Source organism: Schistocerca americana, chromosome 5 (genome assembly GCF_021461395.2).
Source record: "Schistocerca americana isolate TAMUIC-IGC-003095 chromosome 5, iqSchAmer2.1, whole genome shotgun sequence".
NCBI lineage: Eukaryota > Metazoa > Arthropoda > Insecta > Orthoptera > Acrididae > Schistocerca > Schistocerca americana.
This window is the reverse complement of record NC_060123.1, coordinates 463,339,550-463,366,541: the sequence shown is the minus strand read 5'-3', so window position 1 is coordinate 463,366,541 and position 26,992 is coordinate 463,339,550. Positions and strand designations below refer to the sequence as shown.

The window sequence follows — 26,992 nt, the reverse complement described above, 5'->3', positions numbered from 1 at the left end:
TCAGAATTAAAGTGCAAGATAAGGCACTTACATTTTATGAGACTGTGTTAGATAATAATCAACTTCACTAGTGAATACTCAGCTAAACCTACTTTAATTGAAAAGTACCAATACAGACAAAATTTAATTTTTGAAAATTTTAGTCATAATTTTCTTAAAAACTATTCACAATGGAGTCAAAGAAAATGGTCATTGTTGAAAATTCATTACAAAACGCAATATGCCAGGATGTCGGAAATTCGAGCTTGGCAACAGTTGGAGGTAATGCGCCAACGCGTGAACTGGCCAATGGCAACCTAAACAATGAGGCTGGCGTCCCACTATCAATAAATGATGACACTAGTAATATAACTAATCATGATGTCACTTTTATAATGCTCAATGAGACAATTTCTCATTTCACGCTGGGAAACATTTTTTTCAAATGGTGAAACTGAACGACACGACAGCGAAAATTCCTTTTATTACTTTCTTACAATGTCACAAATGCAAGAACAGGAAACAGTTCTTAAAAACAGTGTAAATACTACTGAGACACACAATTTGACACAACTCATGCAACAAATAACACAACAATTTACAAAACAACAGGAAACTCAGGAAAGTGTAACATAACAACTTACAGGTATGACACAACAGTTCACTAAACGTCAGGAAAATTTAGGACAACAGTTTACACAGTAAAATCAGGCATTTAACGATTTCAAGAATAGTATTACTCAACAGTTCAGTGAAGTGAGCAGAACTACATGCACTGAATTATCCGATGAACTATCCGGGAAGTTGACAGAGCTAAGTAAATAACTAAAACAAAAAATAATTATCGACATATCCCGCAATATAAATATGTTAATGGAAAGAGTATCACCCATTGACAATGAACAGTAACAACTTGCACATGAGTTACAAAACCTTAGTGAAGCATATTCCAAAATTCAGGAGGCACTGTTCCAACTGGGTGAATTGGTAAAAAATGTGATGTATACAGTCAGCAAGCAGCAAGACGTGCGCAAAAACCTACCTACAGAATTACAAAAGTTAAGTCTAAGAGTGTACCAGTTAAGTTTAGAGTCAAAATTTGCCAAAGAACAGAGAGAAAAGATATGTGCAGATGTAAAGGAAATAACTGAAAAAGCTGAAGCCGGGATGCTGGATAAGGGCAGCACCCTTGCTGAAAAGGTAGATACAGTAGAAGAAGCTCTAAAAAAAAAAGAAAGTCAATTTCTAGCTAAAGTAGATTCAGGTTCAAAGGAATTGCTAAAACTACTGACATTCCAAAACAACATTTGATAGAAAACAAACCCTTGCTTTTTATAGAAATTAGATACTTTCACTGGTTACCCACAAAACGTGGCTAGCCCATTGAAGGAAAATAGTGAAGGTTGCAAAATGCAACAACACTTGCTGGCAGTTGTAACTGTAGAGTGAGTACAGTTGCCATGGGATATGCCACAAGCGAACATGAACACACATGTCACTAATACTGTGGCTTGTTTGTCAACATTACTTGCAGAGGATGGATTACTTAGGCATCAACAATTTCTGGTATTTGCCTCTGAAGGTTCAAATGTGTGTGAAATCTTATGGGACTTAACTGCTAAGGTCATCAGTTCCTAAGCTTACACACTACTTAACCTTAATTATCCTAAGGACAAAGACACACACCTATGCCCGAGGGAGGACTCGAACCTCCCCTGGGACCAGCCGCACAGGCCATGACTGCAGCGCCTGAGACCGCTCAGGCCTCTGAAGGGAAAAGAACAAACCCCGTGGTCTTTATCAGAGCATTTCGAAATGTTTCACTTTGTACCTGGACCAAAGCCCAGAAAATTAGATATGTTGTTGGATATACACAGGGTGACATTCTGCTATGGGCTATGAACTGTTGGAACATTGCCACTACTATGAACAGTTTGAGATAGCCTTCCCGGATAAACATTGGTCTGAGGCTGTACAAGAGAGGCTCATACACGAAGTATTCAACCCAGCTCCATTCAGTAGCAAACATGGAAGCTTAAGGGGCTACTTTGAAAAATATTTGAATAAAACCAGATATTGGATGAACACGGTATCTCAAGTAGACGTGCTGAAAAATTGAAAGAGTCGTCTACCTGCCCACATTACAGAAAAAGTCATTACCTGTCCAGAACATGACACCGAATACTTTCTATCTGTACTGGACTCAATAAATTTTATATATAAAGAGAGACCAATACCACCCAAACCTGTTAATATGCAGATAGTGCCACAGAGATTTACGGACCAACAAATGAACAACAGATTCGTAGTACAACCCAACCTTACTCCACACAGACCTATGGTAACAGTAATGGTAATCACAACAGAAATCGCAAAAGCCATAATTCAAGGGTGGATATAAAACAAATAGGGCAAAAATTTAACAAAAACAACTACAATGGGCAAGTACTGTATGGTTAGCCTGTACAATATGTACAGACAAGCTACTGGCAATAATCAGCTGATCGCTTGGCAAACACAAAACAATACCAGACAGCGAATAATCCACAGACAGTGGAATTTGGCCACCAAAGTAACACTATGCCAAATAACATGCAAAGGCAAAGAGAATTTCAGTCGAGAGCCTCACAGGATACTACCTGGCATAATCAAACACCAACAGTTCATAGAGTAGAAGTTACGACTAATCCAGAACCGATGCCACTGCAATGCCAGAAAACTTGAACCGGTCACGGCAGGTCACCTTTCTATGACCTGGGAGGAGAGTGGGAGCACAAGGTTGATCGACACTTGCTTCATCAGATTTGATCAAGGTAGTGATGTGAAAGATGATCTGTATCAAAATAATGAAGATACACAGGAAAACTTGACAGAGGGCAAGGTACAACCTAGTATTAAAGCCAAAATATTTGACCTTGCTGTACCCATCGTGCATGACACAGGTGCTTTGACTAATTTGATCTTACAGGGATTCTTTCAAGAACTGAAGAAGCATGGACATATACCCACACTACCAATGCAAAATTGCAAGGTACGAACTGTGACTGGTCAGAAATCAAAAGGAGTCAAAATACAAGCTTTAATTCCCATCCAATTAGGACAGTTTCTGTATGTCTCAATTTCTTTATAGTAGAGAAATTAATAGTTGACTGTTTAATCAGTTTGGATACATTTAGGACATAACAAGTACAAACTGATATGGGCAAGGACCAATTTCATTTCACAGTAAATAACTAATTATTTGCAATAGACCTAATCAGGGGAAGGACTGACAAACAAAAAACTGAGATTACTTACAACTTTGAGGTACAATTGGTAAATCCCACCATCATGTTTGTTAACAGATGCAACAATGAACAGTTGGCAGCAGGAGAGTTAAATGTCAACATGATAAACATGAAGGTAAGTGAATCAAAGTGTTTGTCTCAAGAACAGCAAGTGGAACTTATGGAACTGATACTTGATTACATACACATACTTACAAAAGGTCAGGTATCATTAAGGCTTTTGTTTACAAAATGGAAGTATATCCTCATGAAACTTTTTGTTCTACTTCATACCCTAACCCATGGACAAAGAGGGAAGCAGTAAAAAAAGAGATTAACAGGATGCTTGAATGGAGTATAATACAATCATCATTTTCCCCTTACTGTAGTTCTATTTTGGCAGTGAGTAAGCCAGATGGCTAGGTGCACTTGGCCCTCAACACACATAACATTAATAAGATTATTGTGCCAGTTTGCACATGTCCAGACAATTTAGAGTAACAGCTTATGAAATTCCATAATGCTAAATTTCTTACTATAATTGATCTCCAGCCCTCTTATTGTCAAACAAAACTATATGAATAAAGCCGGAAGTATACTACCTTCGTATGCGGGGGCAGGAGCTTTGAATTTGAAGTATTACCGTTTGGAAGGAATGTAAGTGCACGTGCATTTATCCCTGCTTTGGACAAAGCGCTATGACCCCAACTTCTGAGTAAAGTAACAGTTTAGTCACCACACCTACTTGGGTAGAACACTTAAGATTAATTGAACAGGTACTGAACTGCTTTTCCGAACATGGAGTAACAGCAGATCTCAAGAAATCTAATTTTGGACAAGAAAAGGTAAAATTGTTAGGACAGATAATCTCTTCAGAAGGCACACTGTCAGATCCTAAAAAACTTGATGCCATTAGGAACTGTCCTGTTCCTCAAAACAAGAGGCAGTTACAAGTATACTTAGGCCTAGTCTCATTTTTCAGGGAATTCATCCCTAACCAACTTATGAACAGTGATGCTTTACTCAATCTTCTCCAGAAAAATGGACCTTGGTTATGGGACAAGCAATGTCAAACCGATTTTGAGAACATCAAGCAAGCATTATTAAATGCTCTCAACCAGACATGAAAAAGGATTTTTGCTTATGCACCAACATGTCTTCTCAAGGTTTGGGCGCATGCCTTTTTCAAATGGTAGAAGAAGAGGAAAAACTCATCCCTAAAGTAATTAGCTTCACCAGCTGCACCTTATCCGAAGCTGAACATTCATATTCAATAACGGAGCTGGAGGGTTTGGCTGTAATTTGGTACTTTAAAAAGTTTGAATATTTTCTTTGGGATAAACACACAAAAGTACACTGTGACCATCAGTCCCTATTACTTTTCTTAACTTGTAAATTGCTACACTGACAGATAGCTAGCCAGGTGGTATGTGTATCTTCAAGAATTTGATTTTGAAATAATGTACATAGAGGGAAACCAGAACATAACAGCTGATGCCCTTTCTCAATTACACCAAGGCTTAGAGGAATTTAATGATCTTTTAGAGCAGGAAGATGAAATAAGAGCTATGTTGATGGAAGACAAAACACTCCAACCGTACTATGTCCACATGTGTAAACACATGGAGCAATTACAGCAGGAAGACACACACACTGGAGTAGGGTAAGAGCAAAACTCATGCAAAATTGTAATGAAAAGTTAAAAAGGTTATTCACTATTCACAAAGGATCATGCTGCTGAACACGAACTTCATGAATTTGTGCAGTGAAAGACTCTGTAAACACATGACATGGGCACTCTGGCCTCATGCTGGACATGTGAGCGCGAACTGTGATGGTAATGGACGTTGGGCTGTGCACGCGTACTTCGCAAGTTAAACACTGTGTAGATGCTGACTGACTGACTGACAATAATGGGACTATGCGGTTACAGCACCAACTTTGATAGGAGGTAAAAATTATACATACACACACCAAACAAAGTTTTGCATCACCTTGGTTCCATGAATTCCGGAACCTGTTCAGAAAATTGGAACAGAGGTCAACATAAACATCATTTCCACCCTCTTTATTGCTCATGAAAACCACACTTTGCATGTTGTACCACCATACAGTGAGACCTTCAGAGGTGGTGGTCCAGATTGCTGTAACCATCGGTACCTCTAAGACCCAGTAGCATGTCCTCTTACATTGATGCATGCCTGTATTCATCATGGCATACTATCTACAGTTCATCAAGGCACTGTTGGTCCTGACTGTCCCACTCGGCGTAGACCCCTCAGAGTGATTGGTGGGTCACGTCGTCCATAAACAGCCCTTTTCAATCTATCCCAGGCATGTTCGACAGTGTCCATGTCTGGAGGACATGCTGACCACTCTAGGTGATGTTGTTATCCTGAAGGAAGCTTCACAAGATGTGCATGATGGGGACGCGAATTGTCGTCCATGAAAACGAATGCTTCGCCAATATGTTGCCAATACGGTTGCACTATCAGTCGGAGGATGGCATTCACATATCGTACATCCGTTACAGCGCCTTCCATGACCACCAGTGGAGTACATAGGCCCCACATAATGCCACCCCAAAAAAGCAGGGAACCTCCACCTTGCTACACTTGCTGAGCAGTGTGTCTAAGGCATTCAGCCTGGCCGGGCTGCCTCCAAACATCTCTCCGATGATTGGTTGAAGGCACATGCGACACTCATCGGGAAAGAGAACATGATGCCAATCCTGAGCAGTCTATGCGGCTAGTTGTTGTGCCATATGTATAACGCTGCATGCTGACGTGGTTGCAAAGATGGACCTCGCCATGGATGTTGGGAGTGAAGCTGTGCATCATGCAGCCTATTGTGCACAGTTTGAGTCATAACATAACGTCCTGTGGCTGCACGAAAAGTATTATTCAACATGGTGGTGTTGCTGTCAGGGATTCTCCAAGCCATAATCCATAGATAGCGGTCATCCACTGCAGGAGTAGCCCTTGGGCGGACTTAGCAAGGCATGTCATTGACAGTTCCTGTCTCTCTGTATCTCCTCCATATCTGAACAACATTGCTTTGGTTCACTCCAAGACACCGGACACTTCCCTTGTTGAGAGCCCTTTCTGGCACAAAGTAACAATGCGGATGTGATCAAACCATGGTATTGACCATCTAGGCATCATTGAACTACAGACAACACAAGCCGTGTACCTCCTTCCTGGTGGGATGACTGGAACTGATTGGCTGTCAGACCCCCTCCGTCTAATAGGTGCTGCTCATGCATGGTTGTTTACATCTTTGGGCAGGTTTAGTGACATCTCTGAACAACCAATGGGACTGTGTCTGTGATGCAATATCCACAGTCAACGTCTATCTTCAGAAGTTCTGGGAACTGGGGTGATGCAAAACCTTTTTTGACGTGTGTATATGTGTTAAAAGAAGCTGACTTACCCATATAAATTGATAACTATTCAGGACAACACCAACAGCCGAAAATAAAGGCTATGCCCATACTGGCCAGGATTATCAACTGTTCATTACAAGTATTATTAAAAGGTATTAGAAAAGGAACATTTATTCGTATGGTTATAATTTCAAATCCTATCTGTCTTTCATTTCACTCAGTGCTGAGACCCTGCATCAAGAGGTTCAGTGCAGACAAGAATAATTCACACCATTTCTGGAGGAGCATTCCTGGATTGACATTGTCACACTCAAGACTAAACACAATGGAATTAATGTGAAGGTAATGATTCAGACTTGATAGGCACCTATTGAACTTCGTTTACTCATACGAAAAATATTGTGCTTCATGTGACATATCAACAATTTCAATGGCTGCAGAGATTATTTGGTACCACACACTACTAGAGGCAGCAGGACAAAATGCAAATTATGTTTATTGACCTTCAATGTAATGAAAAGTTAAAAAGGTTTTTCACTATTCACAAAGGATCACGCTGCTGAACACGGAATTCATGAATTTGTGCAGTGAAAGACTCTGTAAATGCATGACATGGGCTCTCTGGCCTCATGGTAGACATGTGAGTGCGAAGGTCTGTTGATAATGGTATCAGTTAAAGTTCATCCAAGATTGTGCACAGATCCACAAATTACCTTCAAATTTTTTTAACTATTCTATCCAATCAATTTTTCTAATTATTCAAGCAATTATTAATCCATTTACATATCCACATTCAATTCAAGTACAATTTCAAACACCAATCCTGAAATGAAAGATTTAAATATGTTAAAATACTGTAGCGGCACAACCATTTGGGATGGGAGAAGTAAGTTTTGGTGCAATATTTCTGAGCGCCCAAGTTACAGCCAGGTGAGGGCCTGTTTACAGTGAGTTATGCTCACCAGCAGTTGCAAAGTAAAATAAAGGCCACAGGGGAGTAGAACCGCCGGGAAAAGTACATGCAGTGGTTTGCGTGGCACAAGTCACAGGCAGAAGGGGCCCACTGGCCAACCTAAGTGTTATGAGTACGTGACGTGGAGTGGCGCGTTAAGCAAAACAGAGGCATACATCTGCATGTAAATAGGAGCTGGTTCACTAACAGAGCTTTCCAGTGTGACAGCTCTCCTGGACAGCAGAGCATGTCACACCACCGGCTACCCGCAGCAGCAGATGGGGTGCCAGCGTTCCAGACCACGGCGGGTCGCTGGTTCAACCCTCTGAGGCCAACGCAGGGTCCATAAACAGCCAGCAGTGGGCCACGCCACGGTTTGCTACTGCGGGCAGACTTGTTGGCTCCCAACACATGCCGGAGGCATCCCAAGGCGAAGGCTACATATTTGGATGTCGGATCACAGGTGCTTGTTGTCACCCGCGATCTGAACCATGACGGCAAAGAAGCATGCAGCAGGCCACTTGCGGCTTCCGGTAAGCAGCACTGAGGTGGCAGGCACGAAGACCACTGAGTCGACTGCCGGTGCATCCTGACGTCGCGGCTGTACAAGGCCAACACACAGCAGTGTGTGCATGGGTCGCTGAGGCAACCATTCCACGCCAAGCCATTTTGCAGTCAGTGGAGTGGTGTCTTCAGCATTGTGGGACCCAGTGACGCAGACTGAGGTGAACGCGGTACTGTAGTTGAAAACAACAAATCACTTGGAAAGCTCGGAGGAGTCTAAATACAGTGCCTACTACCTCTTCCCGCTACATTTGGTGTTGCTGTTACATTCGGTGTCAGAAGCTGCCACTACAATACTAAAATACCTACTACCAGAGCTTCAAATGCTACGCCTTCCATTCCTTGGTCATATTCTCAGAATGCAACTCTATCTAACAAGAAGGCTCTTATGAAAGAACTTCAAGATGGTCACTTATCCAATCCCAACAGTACACTGAATGTATCACTAAGTCTAGTAGATACAGCTGTTTAAAATCTCTTTAAAAAAAATCCACAACTTCTTTCGTAACAGATGTTACCAGATGTCAAACTTCTTTTCTTTTCATAATAATTTTGTTCATATCTGGATATGATAAATACGCAATATATTTATAGATGTAAATTTGTGCCAGAACTTCACTGTCTCCCCAGTCTTAAATGGTATATCATACCATAATGGACAGTTCCTCACTCTGCATGACAATAGCCTCTCAAAAAATTAATCTCCTCCTGGAAATCAATCAGACCTATGAATAAAGAGTCCCTGGAAATTTTTAACCATAAACTGCAGCATGAAGATCATAGTTCACTACACAGGGTGATAACATTGACATCAAGTTTAGCATATTCATAAACAAATTAGTATCACTCTTTGAAGAAGTTTTTCCTATAAAGTTTGTTAGGAACAATATTTCCTCATCCTTGAAGAAGCTATGGATCACAAACATGATTAGACAGTCATGTAATCCAAAGAGGAAACTTGCAGCTAGTGTGTCCAAGGATGCTGAAATAATTAGCCACTGTAAAATTTATTGTAATATCCTAAACAAAATGATTCAAACATCAAAAGCACTGCATTATGAACCAGAAATTGATAACTCTAATAATAAAATGAAGACTACTTAACATATACTTAGCAGTGAGACTGGGAGGAATAAAAAAAGACCTGTAGAAAACGTCAAAATCAAACACGAAGGGAATCTTTACAAAAACATGAAATCATCGCTAATATCTTCAATAAACACTAACTGTCAGTGTCTGAACAAATAGGCTGCAAGGGTTCTATGAAAATTAGTCAAATGCATTTTAGATCTGTTACAGTATCTGAAACTGAAAGAACAATTGCCTCCATGAAAAATAAAAACTACTGAGGAGTAGACATTATTTCTAGTAAATTGTTAAAACAGTGTTGTGTTTCTTTAAGTGATATACTGTGCCACATCTTCAATGCCTCTTTGCAACAAGGAATTGTTCCCAAAAGACTCAAGTATGTGCTGATGAAGCTTCTCTTCAAGAAAGGAAACAAAACTGAAGTTACAAATTTCAGGCCAACACCTCTCCTGGCTGTTTTTCGAAAGATACTTGAAAAGCTAATGTTTTCTAGAATTTTAGAACGACTACATAAATTCAATATTCTTAGCAAAAATCAGCTGGTTTCCGAAAAGGTCTGTCAACTGAACAAGCAATCTATGCTTTTAGAGCTAAGGTTTTGGAATCTTTAAGTGAGAAAATGGTAACAACAGGCTTATTTTGTGATTTATCTAAAACCTTTGACACCATGAACCACCAATACTACTACTGATAGCAGACCATTTAGGAATAAGTGGTTAGCAAATAACTCAGTCATACCTGAAAGATAGGAAACAAAAAGTAGTAATGGAGAGCATTAATTGTGGAGTGCCACACGTATCTACTCTTGGCCCTTTACTGTCCCAATATTTATAAATGCTTCCCCTCATTCTACAATGACACAGTGTAATTTACCATCTTTGCAGATGATGCTAATGTAATGGTTAATGGTCGTAAATGTGAAAATGTTCAAGAGTCTATTAATAATATTCTTATAGATTTAGTTGAATGGTTTACTGCCAGTGATCTTTCACTAAACTTTAGTAAGACTAATTACATTCAGTTCATCCTAAACGGCAAAACTGAGGAAGAAATAACTGTTAAATATGCAACACAGGTAACAGAGGTAATAGAAAGAGTTGAAGTAATATAGTTAAGGAGTGTTAAGACTATCTGTAGAGTAAACTGGTTCCATCATTTTTTAGATTTTTATAAGAGTCTCAGCTCATCAATTATTGCACTGTGACTTATCTCTGCCAGTGGCAACTTAAGCACTAAAAAGCAGCATACTGTGGTTACTTCCATTCTTTGATGTCATACGGAATTATTGTCTGCTGAAATTGACCTTTAGCAAATAAAATATATGTATTGTTCACAAATGTGTTGTAAGAATGATGTGAGGTGTAAAACCTAGATGCAGTTGCAGAAACTTATTCTGGAAACTGGAAGTTATTACAGCTACTTCTTAATACATATATTCACTTATGCATTTCATCAGTGAAAACATTAATACAGATGCAACTGTGAATACCACCACTGCAACACAAGGAGGAAGCACGATATCCACACTGACTGTAAAAATTTGAAAGTAGTGCAGAAGGGTGTATAATACTCTGGTATAAAGATATTTAATGCTGTTACCCCAGAAAGTAGGTGTGAAATAGGCTACAAATCTACATTTAAGGAGCTTCTGGGGCAATTTCTTTTAGCCACATCATTTTACAGTTTGGAAGAGTTTTTGAAACACAGTGAAACGCTGTAAAATGTATTATCATATAAACTGAGCATTAAGTTGTGTATTCATGTCATATGTGTTACTCTTTCAGTGTTGTCCTATTTATATTTGATTTTCTGGGTTATATGTCCTTTTATATTTAATTTTCTACATTCTACACGTTGTAATCTGTCACATTCTCATTTTCAGGATCTTGCATTATGGAACAGTTTAGTAGTTATGTAACTCTCTCAGTGTTGACCTGTTTGTATTTAATTCTCTGGGCTATAGGGCCACTTCTCATATAATTTTATGTTACACATATTGTAGTTTTTACTTGTAAAAATAGTGCATAAGTACTTGTTCATTGATAATGTAAAAATTTGACACTTACTACATCCATGTGAGATTTTCACAGTTGGATCTATGGTGTAAGACACAATTAAGTAAAAATAAAATAAATAAATTACCGTACTCAATTAAATTTAGAGGGCATAAGTGTGAATAGCATTAAGCAGTACAGCAATAGTTTATTGTTAATGCAGGATACAGATTAAGATTCTATGATGTCTTTGTCATGAGACAAATATACCTTGCCTCATTTCACACCACTGAACGTTTTCTTTCTTGGAGGAATCTACATAACATGATGAACAAATGAATTAATGAGTGAATGATTCATTGTATAAATGAAATACCACACCAGTAATGTGCCAAATGCAATATTTCAGGACACTGATAAGTATGTATGTATGTATGTATTAAACCGGGGACCTAGAAACGACAGAGAGGCTTCATCCTGCCGCAGCCCTCAGTGGTTCACAACCTCACAACAGGCCACAGCAGTCCACCCACACCACCACCGCCCCACACCGAACCCAGGGTTATTGTGCAGTTTGTCCCTCAGTGGACCCCCCGCCCGGGAACGTCTCATACCAGACGTACCAGATGAGCGTAACCCCAAATGTGTACGTGGTAGAGTAATTATGGTGTACGCGTATGTGGAAATGGTCCTTGCGCAGCAATCACAGACACAGTGTAACTGAGGCAAAATGAAGGGAACCATCCTGCATTTGCCGGGAAAACTGCCTTAAAAACCATCCACAGGCTGGCCGGCACACCAGACCTCGACACTAATCCGCCGGGCGGATTTGTGCCGGAGAATGGCATGCCTTCCTGCTTGGGAAGCAGCGTGTTAGACCACATGGCTAGCTGGGCGGGCACACTGATAAGTACTCAGGATCACTGTGAAACTGTGAAACATCACTTCAGGCAAATACTTTCATCTTGACTCCACAGATGATAGTGATGTATACTTGCAACATGTCTAGTACAACAGTTAAAGATGATTACAATATTTCTAAGAGTCACATGCTGAAATCTAGAACATGAGACTTGTAAGAGCAGCTCGTATCAGACTTCTTTTCTGACTGTGCAACAACACATAAGATACTATATATTTCCAAACATCCAGAATAAAACCCATCAATAAATCTGACATTAACAGAAATTTAGTGTTCATAGTCAGCTATGAAGTCACAGACTACATACATAGCATTCAAACAGTAAATGAATTTGAAGTAATCACATACAGCAACAGAAAATGAAACAACTAACCTGAAGGCTCCATTTTACTTTTTTGAATACTCAGATGATTAGTAATTCGAAAAGAAAATATGAAGAGTTAAAGTAATGATATGTATTTAAGGATTCATTGTGAAAGTATTTGAACTGCTTATGAATGTGATTCAGAATTTATATTAACGCAGAGTAAGGGAAGTAATCATTAGTGTGCAACTGTATGATAGTTATCGAGTACAAACAGACAATCAAGCACTTGTTACATGCATTATTAACAACAGAAAACTGAAAAATTCAAATAATGGAAAATCCAGGATGGAATGTAACAGTATTATGAGAAGGATAGTTGCTACTAACCATACAGTGGAGATGCTGAGTCGCACATAGTCATATCAAAAAGACTGTCAAAGTCTGTGACAGTCTTTTTGTTGGGCATATCTGCAACTCAGCATCTCTGCTCCAGTGAGTGGCAACTATCATTTTCATAATATTCAAAACTGGAAAAATGTTGTCATTAATACATACATCTGCTTGACTGCAAAGTTTCTGTTGATATGAGCAGGTACTCGGTCTACATGTTTGAGAGACCATCTTATACGAGGATATCTTGGGTGATCACTGAACATAGATGGGTAATTTGGCTGTGGTTGCTGAAAAAGAAACACAGTAATCCTGAGAAAATATTGTAACATAGAATGCATTGTATCATGTAATACAGTAATTAACATCTCATGACATACACACACACACACACACACACACACACACACACACACAAACTCAGAATAATTAATCCATATGTAAAGACTGACTGGCATACTATGGCATATTGTTGTATGTTTTAGTGAATAAAAGTTCTGCAGTGTTGCAGATGGGTTCAGGAAAAAAGTAAAGGCACAGTGCCTCAGAATCGATGTGCAGGTGGTGTGAGTCAATGAGCAGTGATGTGGCTACATGTGGATGAAGATTAGTAGATAATGATTACGCATAATTTCCTTGCTATATTTATATAAGGAGCACCAATGTTATTTTAAAAAAATAGAAGCTTAACATATTATAATATCTCTATCTCTCCTATTTTAGTATTGCCTTGTTTTCCAGATAATTCATTATTACAAAAATGGTAAGTATAATTAAAAATTATGTGTCTTACAAATTCAGCTTGTTCCTTTGCAGCTTTAAGAACACATCGTTGATAATCTCTTGGACTTGAAAATAGATATGTAGGATCTGAAAAGAAAAAAAATTGAAAAACAAATGAAATCTTGCTAATGGGCTCCTGTGGTTCACTGGTTGATATAACTACATATTCACTATAGCAAAAAGGCAGTTTAGCTAATACCTGTGATGAAAAAACAAAAAAGGATAAGCAATTTAAATAAAGCTCACATTCAACAGAGTCACATACATAGCTTCCTTCCTTTTCTTTACTTGCTCTTATGCATGGAACCAAGACATAATGTATTTTGTCACATACCCATGTTTTTTATTGATTGATTGACTGATGAGTGAAATGTGATTTATTCATCTCACTACATACAGTTTTCATACCATTTGGTTTGTTGTACAGTGGACATGTCAATATTTACAACTAAGTATTTTAGCAAGAGTAATTCAAAGGTCTTTTGTCATTTTAAATATATTTTTGTGATGCCATTTTAAATATATTTCCATGATACACTGTTAAATTGTCATCCATAAATTCTTCAACAGAATAATAACATTTTTCTACTAGAACTGGATAGAGCAGTCTTTTCAGGGAACCAAGCTCCATGTTAAATACATTCCTGCCTTATAATTTATTGTAGGTTTTTTAAGCAATATTCTATACTGTTTGGTCACCGAGTTTTAAACAGTGTGCAGGAGGTTGAAAATTATCTCTGTGATGTGTGCTCTCATTGTACTACAAATGGAAAGTCTCAAGTATATTTTGTTTTTACATGTATATGAAAATCGAGAACCCACAGATATATAGGGAAGAAATGGACAGTACTTATAATTTTTTACAGTTGTATAGCTAGTGACTGTACCATTTCAGAAGAAAATATGGTCTTCATGGCAATTTTGTTATAACACCACAAGTTACTGTTAAAACATGCAGTATAATGCATCAGAATAAGAAATTTTCTTTCTTAGTTACTTCTCACTAACTTCAACATTACCACTGCTGGTAATGCAGCCATCAATAGGTGAAAATCCAATCTGAGACTCATTATACTCATAGCCAGGAATGATTTAGGCCTAACCATAGTCAATCATTCTCTATTCTCTACAATCAATATATAAGTTTTAAGTTTATACAATGTTGTCACTTGTATTACACATCCACCTGTAATACTGGCAACAATGAGTCAATATACAAGCTTACTATGATATCACTGATCATCTTTTCTGTATGTCTCCAAGGCATGGGAATCCCACATCAGGACTAAGCAAGAGTGTTGGTCAAAGTAGTCTAGCAATTAGCACTTAATAGTGCACCCCTTCAACAGAGAAATAAAAAGAAAAAACAAATAAATGAAGAAAAACCAAGATGAATGTCTGTTAGCACTGTACTATAGTATACATGTAAAAGGTAATGTTGCACAGGGATAGACCATAGGGTAACTCTGCATTAGCTATTTTTTAAACACTCTAGAAGAGAAAAGCTGCAAGCACATCATTTTAGTTACCTTTCAATGGCTTGATTACATATCTAGCATCATTTTACAATTTTACCAATTTGAGTAAAGTACAGCCATCTTCAGTTCTGTAATTCAATAAGTTACATTTCAAGCACTGGATACTCCAGGTCGGAATATCAACAATGTAGGATAAAATAGATTGCTACTTACCATAAAGATAACATGCTAAGATACAGACAGGCACAATTAAAAGACACTCAAACATACGCTTTCAGCCACAGCCTTTGTCGGAAAAAGGGAAGCACAAATCATTCTTTACACAAGCATGCACACCTCACACACACATGACCACCAACTCCCAAAGATGAGGCCAGAAAGCAACTATTACTTGGGACAGAAGTGGAAATGTGGAGGGGGAGGGGAAGGGATTGCAGTGTACGGGTGGGAGAAGGAGGAGCGCTGTCTGGTAGAGTGTGCAGGGCCTAGAATGCCAACAGGCACATCATCAGGAGGTTGGGGGCAGGGAGGTGTGGAAAAATTAGGAGCAGGAAAAGATGGGCAGGAGTATTGGCACAGGGTGGCAAACAAAGAGGGTGGGAGATGAGAAGGGGGAAGAGGTGATAGGGCAGAGGGAGTGAAAACGTTTGGATGGAGGGTGTAGGGACAGTGTGTTACCATAGGTTGCTGCTGGGATAATTACAGGAGCGGAGACTGTGTTATAAATAAGGATAACTGTGACCTGCGCAGTTCAGAAAAGTTAGTGGTGGAGTGGAGGATCCAGATGGCTTGGGCAGTGAAGCAGCCATTGAAATCAATCATGTTATGTTCAGCTGCACGTTGTCCCACAGGGTGGTCTACTTTGCTCTTGGCCACAGTTTGGCAGTGGCCATTCATCCTAGTGGACAGCTGGTTCATAGTCATATAAATATAAAAAGCTGTGCAATGGTTGCAGCAGAGGTGGAAAATGACATGGTTCCTTTCGCAGGTGGCCCAACCCCTAATGGGGTAGGGTAAAGCTGTGACAGGACTGGAATAGGAAATGCTGTGTGGGTGGACTGGGCAGGTCTTGCACCTGGGTCTTCCACAGGGATACAATCCTTCAGGTAAGCGGCTGGGAGTGACACAGAGATGGACTAGGATGTGGTGGATGTTGGGTGAGCACCTGAACACCACTTTAGGATGAGTGGGAAGGATCTCGAGTAGGATGCCCCACATTTCAGGGCATGATGATACGTAATCAAAGTCCTAGTGAAGGATTTGGTTCACTTATTCCAATCTGGGACGGTACTGTGTTATGAAGGGGGCACTCATTTGTGGCTGGTTCTTGGGACTGGTTGGAGGATAGGGGTTGTGAGGGAAAATGGCAGGGGAGATCTTTTTGCAGACTAGATCTGGGGCAGAGGGGAGGTCCCGGTGAGACCATCCCTGCCCCCTGGGTGGCAATGCTTATGGAAGGGATTTTTTGGTGTGAAAGGGATGACAGCTGTCAAAATACAGATAGTGTTGATGGTTGGTGTGTTTAATGTGGATAGAGGTGTGGCTGGTTGAGGAGGACCAGATGAAGCAGATGTGAGAGAAGGTGTTAAGGTTGTGAAGGAATGAAGAAAGGGTGTCTTGGTCCTGAGTCCAGATATTAAGATATCATCACTGAACCTGAACCACACTAGGTGTTTGGTGTCTTGAGAGGCTAAGAAGGTCTCCCCCAGATGGCATAGGACAATACCATGTGGGTGTCCATGGCTGTGCCGTGAATTTGTTTGTGTATCTTCCCTTCAAAGGAGAGGTAGCTGTGGGTTAGGATAAAATTAGTAAGGTATAAGAAGAACGAGGTAGTGGGATTGGATTCTGAAAGATGTTGGGAAAGGTAGCGTTCAATAGCGGTCAGGTCACGGGCATGTTGGTGTATAGGGAGGTGGCATCAACAGTGATGAGTAGGGATCCCAGAAATAAAGGGGAGGGGATGGTGGCGTGTTGATGAAGGAAGTGGTTGGTATTTTGATGTGGGAGGCTAGATCACAGGCAATTGGTTGGAGGTGTTTATCAGCAATGGCCAAAATTCTTTCAGTGGGGGCACAATAACCAACCACAATGGGGCGTCAGAGATTGTTGGGTTTGTGGATTTTGGGGAGTTTATGGAAGGTGGGAGTGCAGGGTGTAATATGGATGAGAAGGGAAATGGATTCAGGGAAGAGGTTCTGGGAAGGGCCTAAGGCTTTAAGCAGGAACTGGAGGTTATATTGGACTTCTGGAATGGGATCACTATGGAACAGTTTGTCGGTGAAGGAGGTAGATAATTGGCAGAGGTCTTCTGTCAGGTACTCACTGCACTTCACAATAACAGTGGTGGAATCTTTGTCCGCAGGCTGAGTGATTAGGTCAGGATTAGTTTTAGGTTGTATAAGGCTCTTCTTTCTTCTGCTGAAAGATTGGTGTTCTGAGGAAGGAACCTGGGGAAGGATGGTGAAACACTGCTTTGCTGTCAATCCCTCCACCAAAAGCCAGCCTAATTACAACATTGAACCTGCCTCTTTCAGCTCATTCCACTATCCAACCATGATCCACCCCTCCTCCCACCAAACTACCTGCTGGTCAACTTCCAGGAATTCCTTACCTCCAACTTGGCCTCCCAGGTCCCTTCCTCAGAACACCAACCTTTCAGCAGAAGAAAGAAGAGCCATGCACAACCTCAAAACTAATCTTGACCTAATCTTCGGACCTGCAGACAAATGTTCCACCACTGTTGGTATGAATTGCAGTGAGTACCTAGCGAAAGGCCTCCACCAATTATCTGCCTCCTTCACCTATAAACTGTGCCATAGCAATCCCATCCCAGAAGTCCAATACATACTCCAGTCCCTGCTTAAAGCCTTAGGCACTTCCCAGAACCTTTCCCCTGAATCCATTACCTTCTCATCCCCATAACATCCTGCACATGAAGTAATGATATGAAGTACTGAAAATCACTTTTTGTTGCCCTGGAAGCTGTTGGATAGGCAACCAGTGGATGGGACCAGGTGACCATTTTAACAATTTATTGATATAGATATAATAAAAAATATCAAGTCTTTTTTTATCTACCGATACGTGTTTGCTACATTTTTCACTATTGACAAACAGCTGCCAGTCTTTGCAGCAAGTTTTGATCATCTGCCTATCTCCCTACAAATTTCTCTATGTTCAATCACTCTGTCCATGATCAGACTCTCAGAGAGATGCTTATATTATCCAAGAGGCATCAAACATGTACATGTATAGAGAATAATACTGGCCCTATCAAACTTGATGTTAAATGAATGTTGAGTTCCAACCTTCTCTTCTAACATACTTTCTTAACTGTATGCCCCACGCTACTTTCATTTCTGGTGCCTTCTCCACACTGAAAACAATGCTCTCGGTTCTGTTTGCTAGAAAATTCACAGTCTAAATACATTCCAAGTTCCAAACACATTCCAAGTCTGATGATATATATGTATATATTTTGGTTGAGTGTGTAGCAGAGCTGTGCCTGTGTGATGATTGAAAAAGGAACTGTAATGAGATCTTCTTCAGTGAAACATCACTCTTCATCAAATTAATTTTTAGTGTCAGTGTGATCAATAGGCCACTGTTTGGATGAGATCTGCTGACTTATGTAGCACCACAGATTCTTTGAGTTTCTGTCAAGTAAAGGTGTCTGCTAAAGTTATGTATTGGACCCTTCTCCCCACCTCCCTGAATCCTTGGTTGTGAAGAGTGACTGATTTGTAGTGCAGCTTGAGGTCTAGGTTTAGGCTGGAAGTGACAGAATGTTTGTAAATTGGATAAATCAACAAATGTCAAAGCAAAAACTCTCGCTGTGGTATCAATTTGACTAGTAGAAAAGTCTAATGTTTACTTACGTCCACAATGAATGTCCAATATGTAGCTTTTATCAAAGATGTCGTCAAGCCAAATTATTTGAACACAGTAATTCTCTGCTAGGTACTGTTCCATTAACCAAATCAGCTACTAGGGGATCACACTTACTGTGGTATTCAAATCACGAATTGCTTTGCCAGTTGTCAAATACCCACAGTACAGCCGGGAGAGACATCACACTAATTAACATACATAACACACAAAGGTTCAATAGCATTCAGAAAGCTTTGTATTCTATGTTGGAAACATTGCCTATGAGGTACTTCACACTTACAGACTGGGGCAAACATTATAAGTTATGGCACTAACATTTCATCCACTTACTTTCACAATTTTATATTATACTTTTAATAATAGTCTCATTGTAGTGGAAAGTTAGTTTCCAGTATGGGACCCACATATGTATAAATCAGTTTTACATGTACTGAGCTTGATTCTTTCTATTCATCGCAATACACAATAGGCCTACATGTTTTTCGTCGCCTTACAACATGTAACATTAATTTTCCTGGTGAGGACAAGCAGCATTTGTGCCACAAATCAGCATTCAGTCTTTGTTCGGACCTTTGTCCTCCTCATAAATTTCCTTTCTCTGTGCTGTAATTAAACATGGCTGTGTTCACTTTGTAGTTGCAAACATAAGTTTTTGTCTTGAAATATGTGTGTTTATAACAAATATGATTTTAAGTATATTGTAATACGTCTATATCATGTGTTGGATATTAAGTCGTGTTACATAATCGAGAAACGCATTGTTACCTAAGAGCACGGTTCTCTATAATTTTCAAATGTGTTAACGACTGTCTGACGGGTTCTCTTATCTTGGCATTTCTACAAGTAAATGTCATCGACACCTTGTCAATGTACGACGTTTGAAACGCGAAATGATTGCAAATGAAAAGGTAACTTGTTGTCATTTCCGAATTTTGATGATCGAAACCCATGTTTGTCGCCTCCTTCAAGCTAAGGCTATTTTTTGTAATTTAACTACAATTAATATTTACCGTAAATGTAATCATTTGGTCTTGAAGGTCGGTATTTTGCTGGCTTTCTGAGCATGTGTTCTACATGACTCTGCATATTAACTTGCGTTTGACAAACTGTTCTGAATCTGAAACGGTGAAAATTGTATGTTTTCTATGCACAAAATAATAACGATGACGCCAATTACACAATGAAATGACCGCAATAATAAAATCGCCTGTTGCAACGCAAACGTATCCCATGGAAACTACAATAGGATCTCTGACTCAATACAGGAGTGGGGAACGTTTAAGTTCACCGCGGTGATACGTCTTCGGTCGTCACCATGACGTATCTTGCCCAAGTTCGATCTTTCAGGAATCTATCGACTTTCATGGCCGTATCGAGTCTAAGGCCTGAGAGCAGCATGCCTCGCATGGCACGAATCTCACATCTCGTATACTTGCTGCCGTAACTAATTGATTCTTAGAAATAATGTTCTGGTGCTGTTTTCAATACTTAATTACTTCAAAGCACAAAATAAACCTGTGGCTAACTAAGCTTTACCCATTTCAGAAATGCTGCCCTAAAATGTAGTATCATAGCGTGAATCTCATTAGCATTAATAAATCGAAACGTGTCTCTAGATTGCGCACCAGTGGATAAGTCACATCTTGCGTCAATTCAGTCTATTTGACCTGGTTATTGACTTCATTTCAACTGGTCTGTTTAGTCAGACGAAGACCATACACATAGTGTAATGTCGACTAGTTATCTACACAAAATTATAGTCGTTTGCGCACCAGAATAATAAACGTAGCATTACCACAACACTCTTCGAAACTGCAAAAAGATTGTAAATACAAAGAATCGTTGTAATTGTAGTATACATTCTCGGAAACGAATTAAAGTAGAACTCTTATGTTCAAATGGTACATCAATTGCTATTTTGGAAACTTTTGCTGCCTTTTCTTCTTTTTAAAGTGAGAGCCTGTCAACTTCATACTCGTTATTTACATATGTATTGTAAAAAGTACTTAACAGTAAGCGCTCCAATGGTTGAAGTGTGCTGATTGTGTGAGGTATGTTCTGATTTGCACGAAAAATTAGATAACTGCATGAAAAATAAAAACGTCCACGTCACTTTAAAATAACTGAAATAACGAGAAAAAGTAGCAACAGTACTGAAATATGAACGTTTAGTCTGCACATGTACTTTAGCTGTAGATATCTCCTAAAATAAATAACTCCTAAATTTTCTTTTATACTTTATAGATGGTTGTAACCATGTTATCTTTTCTTTTTCAGATTTCTCAGTCTTTCTAGCCTTTTTATATTGGTTGATGCCTTGTTTGTTTCTCCACATGTTCAATGTTTTCTGAATATTTACTAGCATTTACATCTTTCACATTCAATTTGACAGCCACTGACAATGACAACTCAGTACTGGGACAGAGCGCTCTCACATGAACATAGCACTGAATATTACAGAACGTACTTGTATTGAATTAATAAGAATATCCCAGAATCTTTTAAAAAAGCAAAAGTAATGGGACATGAACCAGTGCCTGTACTATACTTTCTTCATAAAACGCCACCCTAACCACTACTCCATTAAAGATGCTCCAAAATTGTGTCTTACGGCACATTTATTATGCCACCTTGCCGATCGCCAGTATGGCCCAGTGATAATTAATCAGACGCACTGAATCTTATCGATCCATTTAAGCTGCATCTTTGCTGCTCACCCCACTGTTCGCTATGAACGTCGCTAGCCGATGATATCAAGGTGGTTCTGTGTTTCGAGTTGCTACCATCGCCATATGTCTTGGAACATGAGAAGTAATTGAGTACTTCAGGGTCACTCTAGCAGTGTTGCATTTGACTCTGCAAGCATTCTGCTTGATGTGTGAGCAGCTGCATGGTACGGTAATTGATCCCAGCAGGCAATGAGTAGCAAGGCTGCAATGTAAACATGCCCTCTGTTTTGCACTTCTATAAGCAGAAGGCTTCAATCTCTGACATGACTTTACCTTGCATTTAATTATAACCAATCGACGACGCGTTTTCGAAGGATCTTAATATCTGAAGCCGCAAATGCATGGTGTAATGGGTATAAATGCAAATATTTCTTATCTGAATGCACATTGTGTGTTCCCTTGAAAGAACAGATACCACGCAAATCGAGGAGCTGTTAAAAACTAGATTTAAATTGAAGAAGTGAATAGGTGGCGCTTGATGGGAGTGTGGATCAGCCATGAGGCATACCGTGCAGTTGCAGTAATGCTGTGTCCCAGATGGTGCAGTAGTTACCGCACCTGCCTAGTAAGCAGGAGATCCCAGGTTCGAATCCTGGTCTGGTACACATTTTCGTTCGTCGCTGCTGATTCCGCTTAATGTCTCACTGTTGCTGATGGCAGTGAACCCCCTTTAATTTACATATAACAAATATTTCTGTTGGCGACTGTGGGCAGTGCACTGAACAACATTACTTACTTCATTTGCAGACTAGTAATTATAGCTATTAGGATTTATATGACTTTGGGTTGTTTAGTACATCCAAGTACACATGGCAAGAGCAAACCACTAATGCCTATTTTTTGTTGGGCAGCAGGTCAGGTGTTGAAGTGTGAACATGTGGAAGCAAAATGGTTAGTCTATACATATAGGAGTTATCCACTTAGTGGTGCAGCAATGGCCATACAGAAGACATCTGGTTGTAAAGTTCGTGCCATGTTCATTGGAAACTGTTTGATGCATAGAAAAAGGTACCAACACACTGTTGTGAGCACATATTAACGTACCACATATAAAAATATCTTCACTTATACCTATTATACTCACTGTACATAGGATATAATGTGTAATTTGAAACTTATCAAATACAACCATCATCTAAAATCGCAAAATCCAGTGTGCCTTCTCCCACTTCACAGAACTCGATACGACCACGAAAGACAATAGACATTCCTAGTGATCGAAACTGAGCATTGATACATCATAGTGACGTCACTGAGAAGTGTCACTGAGGTGAGCCTAACGTTTCGCTCCAGCTCTCCATGGGAGGGAAAGTCCGCACATGACCAACATTATCACTGGAAATCTCGCCAATGTCCACAACTGCACATGTGGATCGGGATGGAATGGGTGTGTATTGTCTGGTTGGCTGCCGTTTCACTAAAATACATTAAATGTAATCAACCTTGGTTAATTTTAAATTGTGGTGTTCCGTAAAGTTAGCAGACGAAGCTACCATCGCCAGTTTCTGTGCTGGAGCAGTCTTCAGTGTTCTCTACTATACATTCAGCCACAACCTCTTTTAGGTTTGTAGGAAGCTGGAACTCGGCACAATCTTTTGTTAATTTATGTCGCTGATCTACTCGCGACTTGGTATGAGGCTAATTTACACATTGACAAGTGACTTTGAGTAGTCGATGCAGATAAGAAAGTCTCTAGTGTAAAATAAACTTGAATCCCTGTTTCTATAGGCATCTTCCATATGCATCCCCTCACACTTTTCCAGCGTACCATCCAGTCAACTGGCCTTGACAGCAGATTATATCAGTGCAAGGAACAGATTAGGCAAAAATAAGTAAGAACGTGGTGTGCACAGAGATCCGAAACATGACATCTGTTGCTCCTGATTTTCGTTAACGACACAGACTCCTTGGGCACAATTTGCAGTTTTCAGGTGATACAATCTTGTTCCCAAAAGGTGAGAATGTCATTCAAGCTATTCAACAAGCAGAAGCCCTATTCAGTGACGATGATACTGGAGGACTTGGAGACACAGTAGCAGTTAAACTTCTGGGCTTTCTCATTGATATCAAGTTAACCTGGCAGTAGCACACTAAACACATATCTTCTAAGCTTTTGCAGATCCTGTATCTCTTGTGGAAACTAGAAAGTATAATATAAGAACTTTATTTACTGCAGTACACTATTCAGTGTTGCACAGCCACATCAATTATGGGCTGTTGCTGTGGGACCACTCTGCAGGCTGCAAGAATGTCCTTTAATTACAAAAGAAATCATTGACGATCGTTACCTCAAGCAAAAAACCGACAACTGCAAACCAAATTTGGCCAGATTAGGAGCTATGACTGTTTTCTGCCTGTGTATATTCAACTGCCTAATTCAAGTAAAGCTGAATCTGGGGACCTACAGAAAGAGAAATTAAGTTCATAAACACTTATCTTGCAATAAAGACCAATACAGACAGGACAAAACACAATATGCGAAACTGCTTCCCAATGGTGGCCTTAATGCACTGCCTAAGGATGAGTCAGTCCTTACCAATGAAGCATTGGAGAACTGACATTTTGCGTAAATTACATGAACAAGCTTTGTACAATATTGAAGAATTATTCTCTGATAATACAACAGTTTCTACCTGAGATGCAACTCAGTACCACGTTACAGCAGCAACTCTGCTATTTGAAACTTCCTGGCAAAATAAAACTGTGTGCCAAGCCGAAACTCAAACATGGGACCTTTGTCTTTTGCAGGCAAGTACTCCACCAACTGAGCTACACAAGCACGACTCACTACCTGTCCTCACAGCCCTACTTCCACCAGTAGCTTGTCTCCTATCTTCCAAACTTCACAGAAACTCTCCTGTGAAAGTTTGGAAGGTAGGAGACTAGCTACTGGCAGAAGTGGGGCTGTAAGTATGGGTCGTGGGTCGGGCTTGGGTAGCTCAGTTGGTAGAGCACTTGCTTGTGAAAGGCAAAGGTCCTGAGTACGAATCTCGGTCTGGCACCGGGTTTTAATATGCTAGGAAGTTTCATATCAGTGCAGAATCAAAATTTCATTCTGTCAGCTCTGCTATTTAATTACACCATGTTCTTGTATTGATTTTATTGCTGTTTTGTTATTGTAAAGTGTATTGTAATCTATTCTGTAAATTTAATATGCAGTATAGTATCCATATTAGTATCACAGTTTAAATTGCAATATAGTATACTCATTTAGTTGTGGTAATATTTTGTCTCTTATTGATTTCTGTCCAGCCATGACTGGTTATAAATTGGTAATACAATGGGTAAGAGGGTTGGGAAGAGGGTGTATTCCCGTTTTCCATGTGATTTTCTTTCAGTCTCAGTTACCCACTGTGATGTCACAGGTGAGACACTATGACAAAATGACTCTGTTCATCAGCTGAATTTTCCAGTCAGTGTTGGTTTTGTGTGTGGATAGTGCTGTGATTTGTATTATGATTACTACCTTCACGCCCAATACTGAACTGACGATGAAATATATAAGATCAGGTGTAATTTTGTTATTGCTCATTGCAACAACATTGCCTACAAAACTTGGAATGTTATGTATCATCGTTTCCTGGAAAATGGTACTGTTAAGTGAAAATGGGTATCTTAGTGTAACTGGGCGGATAAAATAAATGCTTGTAATGCAAGGACATGTTCAAAATCTTTCCTTCCTGAGGATTGCATATGGATTAGAAAAATGAGATGATAGGTCCTTTAGGTAAGACACAAGAAACTGAATCACATAACTGGGACATAAAATTCAGACTTCTTTAAGATAAGGGGATGAATTAATTTCTTATCTATGTTAAAGAGACATTAAGAAATACTTTTCTGAGTAACATCTCTCTTTACTGTCGTTATGTTTGTGTTCTTCATGAAGATTTAATATGTCATTTTTGCACTTGGTATTGATAGTATACTACTGAGTGTCTATAAATTCATCCTTACAATTAACATTTATTTGTAGGTCATCCCCAACATAAAGCATTATATGGATATGAGATCTGTGTGAAAGATGTAGTTTAACAACTTTATATGCCTGCCACATGGCAATTATCGTATAGAATAGCATAAAATTTTTGTTTAGTACTATTCCAATTTCAATAATTACTCATTTTAAAGCGAATGTCGCAAACGCCAATGATATTACTCGAAACTGCAATTCCACATCAAATTACCTTTATAAAGCTGCATTCATAGCCAAACAAATTTCCAAAAACCTTCTTAACCTATTCTGCTGGTTTATAAATCAAGATCATATGCACTTCTCAAGGAAGCGTTCTCACCTTGGGGATGTCTTGAGCGTAACATGTGTCGTTTAGCAGTTCAATAAAATTAACTTCCTCAGCATATTCAATTTGTTCATTGCATCATGAGAGTAGCTGTCCAGTTATTCCGACACTTTCATACGCACTTTCAGTAATATTCAGATATGTTTCTGAAGTACGAAAAAGCAACTGAAAGATTATCCTCGTGACAGTCCCTCAGTTGTGCTGACTTCCTTGTTATCGTCCTGACATCTGGAAAACGAGACTTTCGTCTAGTAAATGGTTTCCTGGCTATTTCAACATGCATATTGATACATTACAGAATAGCCATACTACCCTGTCACGATGTGTAGTGTCTGAGAAATAGGTTTTATATGTAGATAGCTGAACCTGCTTCTAAACTTTAAATATGTTTTGCTCCCACATCGCAAGCAAAAGCTACAATGTAAAGTTCAGCTGCTCCCAGTTCTTTTATGTTATTCTTCCTAAAAGCTCATTAGTCATCGTGATGTCGACATCATAATACACTGGCTGCTCCTGTGTCACAAATAAGCTGAAGGCCATCAGCACCTGTAGTATTGAGTCAGCAGATTTTCAATATTTATTTTATTGAAGGTATGAAAAGATAACTCAGTACAGATTTTGAACAGATCTACTTTAGTTCTAATGAACATTGTTACTTCCTTTACTAACTCAAGTAGCCCCAGCGGATTCATGGTGAATTCCGGTGTGCCGGCTAGCCTGTGGATTGTTTTTCAGGCAGTTTTCCATCTGCCTCGGCGAATGCAGGCTGGTTCCCCTTATTCGGCCTCGACGATTGCTGCACAAACACTGTCTACACATACGCACATACCATAATTACTCATACTTGGCACACAATAACCCTGGGTTTGGTGTGGGGCAGCAGTAGGGTGCGTGGACTGCTGTGGCCCGTTGTGGGGTTGTGAACCACTGAGGGCTATGGCAGGACGAAGCCTCTCCAT

General features: G+C 39.5%; 1 protein-coding gene across 1 annotated transcript in view; it reads right to left on the bottom strand.

Annotated features, from left to right (window-relative positions):
* The window catches only part of LOC124616435 (cilia- and flagella-associated protein 91-like), a 295,797-nt gene extending 275,571 nt beyond the window's left edge, over window positions 1–20,226 (bottom strand). The window contains exons 1-3 of the mRNA XM_047144742.1: window positions 20,014–20,226; window positions 13,642–13,718; window positions 13,014–13,138 (exon numbers count right to left, since the gene is read on the bottom strand). Coding sequence (XP_047000698.1) covers window positions 13,014–13,138; window positions 13,642–13,718; window positions 20,014–20,089 — 278 coding nt within the window. The 5' untranslated portion in view covers window positions 20,090–20,226. The remainder of the gene's footprint in view (window positions 1–13,013; window positions 13,139–13,641; window positions 13,719–20,013) is intronic.
* Window positions 20,227–26,992: the final 6,766 nt, after the last annotated feature.